Source organism: Argiope bruennichi, chromosome 6 (assembly GCF_947563725.1).
Source record: "Argiope bruennichi chromosome 6, qqArgBrue1.1, whole genome shotgun sequence".
NCBI classification, from domain to species: domain Eukaryota; kingdom Metazoa; phylum Arthropoda; class Arachnida; order Araneae; family Araneidae; genus Argiope; species Argiope bruennichi.
The window spans coordinates 77721761-77729719 of NC_079156.1; the positions used below are offsets into that span (position 1 = coordinate 77721761).

Genomic DNA, 7959 nt, shown 5'->3' on the forward strand with positions numbered 1-7959 from the left:
CATACAAAATTTCATGTTGGTTCAAAAAAGTTGCCATTGATATTGGACTTTGTGTCTAAAAGGAATACAGTAGAAGATATGCTAAGTCTAAAAACATCAAATTTGATGTCCAAGAATAAGCCGATTTCGAACTTTTTAGTTAAAGAAGAATAATTAAAGCTGAGCTTTTATGTGCTTTAAAACTTGTCTTATCATATTCTTCTTTAATTCATTCAATGACAAAAATATTTTCATATTTGTTTCCTAAAATATATTTCACAGCCAAAAAAATGTACTTTAGGTAGTGCAAAAATGTTATGCATTATTTGTTATAGATTAGCTCCATTTTTCAAATATCTCTTAAGAGGTCTTTAAAAAATATTGTAATATGCTTTGATGAAGTTTTGAACCTTTCTTAAAAATATCAAATGTATCTTACTGCATGATATGGTTTGAATCAACCAATAAAATTTCCAGAAGATATCAGAATTCAATATTTTTAATGCATAGTACTGTTTGGACATATGGTTACTTTTTACAAATTAGTATGGATAGACCAAATGTAAATTTAAAATTTTTAAAATATGTCCAAGAAGAATTTCCATACAAACATGACTGTAAAGTTTTAGATTGGGTGCTTTGGGGCAGCATATTCATTGTGCATTTCAATATAAACATAAATATGATTTGAAAGCTGATGTTATTCTAAAAGCAATGTATAGAATATTTAAAGGTAGTCCTGCTAGACGTGCTGATTTCCTAGAAATTACTGGTTCTTCAGAATTTTCATTGAAGTTTTTTCCTAGTAGAAAATATCGGTGTGTACTTTAAAGTATTTTGACAATACAAAGAAATATATAGATTTTAGTTTTTTAAAAAAGGAAACATTTTCCTGTATCTGACACAAGTGATATTATAAATGCTTACCAGGATAAATTGATTCTAAAATTAACTTCTCTAATATTACTAATATTCTTTAACCATTTTTTATGGGATTTTATTAAAAAAATTTACGAAAACACTATCTAAAGAAACAGAATCGGATAAAGAAAAAATTAGACTCTTATTTTTGATAGAGCTTTAATGATCCTAAGAAACTAAGGTTACAAAAAAATAATGATATTGAACTAAAAGCTATAAGTTACTTGATTACTAATGGAGCTATTGAAATTGAAGAAAAGTCTGTTTGGCAGCGTGTTTTGTATTTGTGAAAAATATTATAGAACATATATTCAAAAATTTTACTGTTTTAAAAACTGCATCTTGTTTAAATCCACATTTATTGAAGAATATTGCTTTCATCGCTCAATAAAACTTTGGAGTATTGTTATTCCATTATAACTAGCATATGAGGGGTGTTCGTATATATATGGTAAGGGTAAACACAGAATTTTTTTCCAGATTTGAATGGAACCCTTTTTTTAATGTAGTTGAATAGTAGTAAGCATGTGACTATTGCACAAAGATATCCAATGTAGCTGTCAACATATATGTCCTAATTTTTTTTTTTTTTTTAAATCTTCAATAGTGCAGTCTTTTCATTATTTCACTTTGGAGCGCATATATATATTTTTAAAGTTTCCTTATCTTATACATAAAAAAAAAAAAACTCTTCATAAATTTTTAAAAACTTATTTGCAATATCTTTCATTGTAGTATAATTGATTATAGTCAAATAAAAACTATTGCTCTGTACATTTATAGTACATGAGAAAGTGGCATACCCATAAAGTATGAATATCATTAACTGGCAGTGTTATTATCACCTAATTTTCTGGGTTGTCAATGCAGAGTTTCTGCTATACTAATGGATAAATTTCTGTGTATTTTATATTATTTCTTAATTGTTATTATTAAATTGTATATGTAAGTTTTTTTTTGTTATTATTTATGATTAAAATTTTATTTTTATATCTAACATTTTATGCAATGTCTTTTATCTTTTACCTTGTTTTTTTTTATTTTTTGTGTGTCCGTTTTCATGTTTACTTTTTCTTTACTTGTTAATAAAGTTCTTATTGGCATTTTCTGCATCAAACCACTCACAGTTTGTTTCCTTGTTCAATTACAGATCACATCTGATGAAAACAACAAAAGTGAACTTTCTAAATTTCATGAAACTGCTGATACTAATATATTAAGCCTGAATTTGCCAATGATTTGGAACACAGAATATAATTCAAATAATAATAAAACATTTAGAAGTCCTCTTTTGAAAACTTTGAATAGTAATTATGACAGTAAAACTGAAGATGATACTCCCTCTAATGCCGTTGAAAATATTGACCATAAAGCATTAAACAATAAAACTAAAGATGATGCTTCCTCTAAAGCAGTTGAAAATATTGAATATAAAGCATTAGATTCAAGCATCCAAGATACAGATTATGATGCAAAGAATGATGAAACTTTTGGAAATGATTTTTTGCAGCCCATTAAAAATAATCAGAACAAGGAAGATGAGAATGACACTCATTCAAATTCAGATGACATTTTTTATGATGCTGATGATGAATATTTTGTTAATGTACATGGTAGTATTAATCCACAGGAAGAGAAGTTAAGTCATTATCATCTTGATAATTTAAAGTTTAGTGACAAACATCAAAGAGATAATGTGAGACAAAAGAGTTATGAAGATTTAGAAGAGAGAAAATTTAGAAGTCAGAGTTATGAAGAGGATTTGAATCATAAAGATTCTAATCTTAATGGCTATATCCAGTTTTTACGTAAAAGTATAAAGGGTTCAGATGAAGCAATTGGAAATAAAATGAATCAACAGGAAAAACTTACTTCAGCTCTTAAAAGTATGTATTTTATGATAAATATATCTAAATTTTTTCTCAATAGGTTCAGTTATTTGTCTTAATCCAAATTGGTGGTATTGTTTTTTATCGAAATAACGAAAAGGTCATTTTTTTCCCTTTTTTTAACCATTGGTGCTTTGGATATACTTATTTTTGAATTGAATCTCTCTTTTTTTTCTCTTCATCCAATTTTATGTATATGTCATGTTTGATAGGTCTGTGCTTTTTTCTTTTTAAATATAAATCATAATTTCGATGATGAAGTTAGCATAAGAATTTCTAAGTGTAAGGGCAGTGAATAAAAACTATAGATGTCATTTCCGTTGAATTCGTAACACACTTGTGTGAAATTTAAAATAATCAGATTTTAAAATGAACATTTAACGTATTTATTTGCTGAAAAATTAAGGCTATTGTTGAAAGTTATAGAAAAATAAACAATCAGTACAGCAGATTTCCTATCTTTCTGTTACCTACATTTCTTTCTACATTTTAGAATGGTAAAAATTCTGGTATGTACCTTTCGAAAAGTTTCTGTTCTAATGTTAAGAGAATATTTCATTTGCCATAGTTCGATTTTTGGCATTCTTTTCTTTTAGCTTATGTTTTTATGTTGCATTATGTTATTATGTTGTTAATTCTTTAGCAGATTATTTATGTTTGATTTAGTAATGAAAAGAATTGATGAAATTAATAGAAGCTGATTTAGTAATGAAAAGAATTGATGAAATTAATAGAAGCTGAAACCTATAAAACATAATACTATTTAACAAATTTCTTTAATTTTTATGATCTGTCTTATCTGTGAGTTTATTATTTATTGTTTGTATTTTAAAGTAAATTGAACATTTCTGTCCAGAAACTTGTATATTCCTATTCTATTGAGGATTTTTGAAAAGAGGGAAAATTAGTGACCATTATTCTTTTCCATTTCCTCAAGAATTTCTTAATTTTCATTTTATTCTTTTATTTAAAGTGATAATCAATTCTTAGATTACTGGTTTTGCTTTTCTCTTCTTTTCAAATGCAACTTTAATTACATTGCAGAATCATAAAATGCTGAAAATTGTTGTGTTTATAATAATTATAGATTTATTATAAAACATATAGAAAATAGGGATTTATTATAAAATATAGATTTTTTAAAATTATATGCCAAATGAAATTTCTCTATTTAGGAACATAGTAACCAATTTTTTTGTAGAGCAATAGATGAACACAAAAATATTTCTAATACTAGTTATTCAAAAAAAAAAAAAATTACATATTTTAGGAATTTTATATCAATAATTTTTTAAATTAAGATAAAGAATATTTAATAGAGTGACAAATATATTAAACTTAACTATTTCCAATGAGCTTAAATTTGTGAAGATGATAATTATTCAATTAGCTGTATTCAAACGTTTCAGATGGGTCAAGCAGTTCTGAATCCTCAGACACAGAACCATTCAGCACAAGAGTAAAGACTTCTAACCAAATGAATTCCAAAAAGTAAGAATTCAGATCATACTGTATTCTTCCTTCTTATTCTGCAAAATACTTTGCAGTGATATGACTTCTAGCTGCTAACTAATGTGTTTGAAATGTAAAAAGTTGTCTCAATTATTTCAATTAACTTTATATATATATATATTTCCTTTTCATTTCCAGAAGTCCTTTAAAATTCAGTGGTGAAAAAAAGGTTAAGGATGAAAGTTTTGTCAGTAATGAAACATTGAAATGGAAAAAGGTAAATAATTTGTAACTCTTTATTTATTGGATTATTATATCATTAATTTTTCAATCTTTTTTGCATCTTTAGACAAGATTTGGCACAGAGAATAACCCTAGCCCAAATAAAGAAAGGAAAAAAAAGCCTTTTCTTTATATGAATTAAAATAACTTAATTAATTTAATAATGAAAGATTTTTAATTTTTACTTTTAGCTGACTATTGCTTGCTATCAGAGCTACATTCTTCGTTTTCTTTTGAATACTATCAGAGAAAATAATTATATCACAAAGATATCCACATAATTTAAATGTTACTTTTTAGTAGATAAAGGGCAAAACTCAATTATCGAGCTGTTTGCATGTTTTGGAACAATGCTTTCACTGGAAAAACTGCAATTATATATTTTTTATTATTTCTTGTGATATTGAAATTTTAAAAAAAAAAAAATTTAGGGTTACAGTTTTATGTAAAATTATATTTAAAACTGTATAAAATTTACTTATGTGCATTTTTTAAAATGCCACATTAGATATAATACAAATAAAAATGTTTCACAGAAAACCCAATATTTGGGAAAGATTTCCTTTGAACTAAATCTGTACATTTCCAAAATGTGACATATTTGTTGTTTCAAAAATGATTTTTCAAGTTCAAGGAAGTGTATAATGTGAAGATTATTGAAATCTTGTGATCAAATTTCAACATTACTATAGTTTCTCTTTATATACTTCATATGTAAAAAAATTTTATCATGATATATTATTTTAACAGTTTAAATGAAATAAGACCATTTGCTTTGTCATGTAATTTTTTATGAACACTGGTCAAGCATAATAATCCACTTCCCCCCCCCACATTATACCCAAGGAAAAAAGTTTTAAATGTGTGTGTTTTAGATGTTACATATTATTTGTCCTTATGAAAAACTTTGATAACATGTTTTTCCCCCTTATTCCGTATAGTGGCGTGAACGAGAGGCTACCGACTCGGACTGAGAAGTGAATATTTTTATAACTGTGTTAAAATACTTATTCATGTGTATAAATTAATTTTTAGGTTTGTTTTAAAACATATTTTCTATAAAAATGTATAAATATTATAATTTTTTAAATGTATGAAAATTATTATTATTATTTTACTAAATATTATGTGTATGATCATAAGCAGCTTTGCTTAATCTTTTGCCATTAATTTCATATATATAAAATTTTGGCAAACCAGTGAATTTGTCTGTAAAGAACTTCAAATTGTCTGTACTTCTTGAGTATGTTGGTCTTACAGAGAATTCAGTGCTCTCTAATGGGAGTGGGGGATGTCTAATGCTACATTTTTTTATTATTTAAAATTTTTCTATACGAAATTTCTGTGAAGTTTGTCATATCAAAACAAACATGAGGAAATATACTGCAGTACATTTCTGATATTGGAAAGATGAATTGTAATTTTAATAATAAAAGACAAAATAATGTGCTTTTTATTATGTTTATTCGTACTGTCATAAGTAAAACACCATTCTTTTCAGTTTTTAAACTTCAATAATTTATATCAGAAAAAAATTTTCGTTATTAATTCCTTAAAATAGACTCATTTTTAGAATACTTCATTGCAGTGTAGAGATTTTAAATATTTTTTTTTTAATCTCTAGTAGTACCTGCCTGTACTTCTCATTATTTGACACATTTCTATAATATTTCTGTCTAACTATTAAGTAATTTTCATATTATATATTATATGCTGAGCATATGTTCTTTCCATTGTATTTTCTGTTTCTGTAATTTTACATTTGTGTACATTAATTTTATTCTATAATTAAAAATAAATATTTATGCAATGTATTTAAAAAAATACTTAAAAGTCTAATTTTTAATCAAATGATATTGTATTGCATAAATGTATTTAATTAATATATAAGAGAATCATAACTTAATTTTTTTTCTTATAAAAGTATTTGAATCTTATTTTTTTTTTTTAATATTTCAGAATTAATACTTTAATCTTTATCAATAATTTCTTTTAATTAAGAACATCACAAAATCAGTAAAATATGCATGAGTTTATTCTAATTTTTCAAAAATTTACATATCTAATGTTTTGAATGGGGAAAAAAATAATACAAAGTGTTTGCAATATTTATATTTGCATACTTCTTATATTGAAATTTAATCAAGCAAATTTCTGTGAAAATTATATGTTATTCAATTTTATATAAATTAATTTCATTTAGTGATGGAAATGTTCTATTAACTAACTTCATATAAAGGAGCTTTATTATATTACTTTTATATATAGAAATAAAATATATAATTTTTTTACTGTAATGCATATAAAATTATACTATTCAGTTCATGAACTTATACTGTGTAGCTGAAATGTCATTTTATTGATTCTTTTAAATTTAAACATTTGTATCACTTTTTTTTTTAGATACAAGTTCCTTAAAACAGATTCACTTTTAAAATAAATTATTACAGCAGGTTACCATAATCATTAATTTCTTATAAAATATATAAATTTGAAATAAATCAGTAACATTTGTTAATAGACTATTTTCTTGTTTATTTTGTCTTTAATAACTATGAAATACTTTTAATCTTGTATATTTGGTCTATTTTGTTATTTTCCTTTATTTCATTCGATTTTAAAGTTTTATTTCTTCATTTTTGAAATTTTCTTAATATTTAATATATTAAAATATGAGCATTTTTTACCTTTATCAAATATCTATCCCTAATTGATTAAAAACTTCTGCAAGACAAACGTTTTACATTATTCTCTTATGTGTAAAGCACGTTAATTTGTCATTAAAGTGAAAATATTTTACAAATGTTAATTAAAGTGTTTGTTAATTAATTCACATTAAGAAATTATACATTCAGTTCATATTTATACTTTTGTGCATGTGTATCCTGCAAGAGTTGTTGGTGATCCAATCATAAAATATATGAATACACTAATTTGATTTTCATAGTTTTTGCTGTATAATGTTTGTATTGTTCATTTTTTTTGTTTTTACTTGATTTTATTGCGAATATTAATTTTCGCATGCATATATTGTCGAATGAAATTCTATGATGATTATTAATATAGATGTTAAGAATATGACATAATTCAAGTTTAATGTGGATTTTCAATTTATTATATTTTTTTTAATTAAAAGAGCTTTTGGAATTTTGATTAAGTAATTACTTTGTAAAATTTAAAATTACCATTTTATAATCACTTACATCATATGCACAAAATAAAATTTCAATTGTCGTAAACTTAATAAGTATTGAATTCTGTTATTTTAATCCAAAAGTTCTTTGAAATTACTAATTTGCTTTTGATACTGAAATATTAAACAAATATTTAATTTTTGATTTATTTTTTGAAGAAAATATTTTTGGCTGTAACAATAAATAAATTTTATAAGCTTTTGAATTTTGGCGTAGTAAAATTTGTGAAAGTACTCTAATTT

The 7959-nt window shown here is 24.2% G+C and overlaps 1 protein-coding gene across 2 annotated transcripts in view; it reads left to right on the top strand.

Annotated features, from left to right (window-relative positions):
- Positions 1 to 5972, top strand: part of LOC129971596 (uncharacterized) — an 84273-nt gene extending 78301 nt beyond the window's left edge. For both annotated transcript variants that reach the window (XM_056085510.1, XM_056085511.1), the window contains 4 exons: positions 2051 to 2786; positions 4199 to 4280; positions 4440 to 4518; positions 5465 to 5972. In XM_056085510.1, coding sequence (XP_055941485.1) covers positions 2051 to 2786; positions 4199 to 4280; positions 4440 to 4518; positions 5465 to 5497 — 930 coding nt within the window. In that variant the 3' untranslated portion in view covers positions 5498 to 5972. The remainder of the gene's footprint in view (positions 1 to 2050; positions 2787 to 4198; positions 4281 to 4439; positions 4519 to 5464) is intronic.
- The last annotated feature ends 1987 nt before the right edge of the window (positions 5973 to 7959 follow it).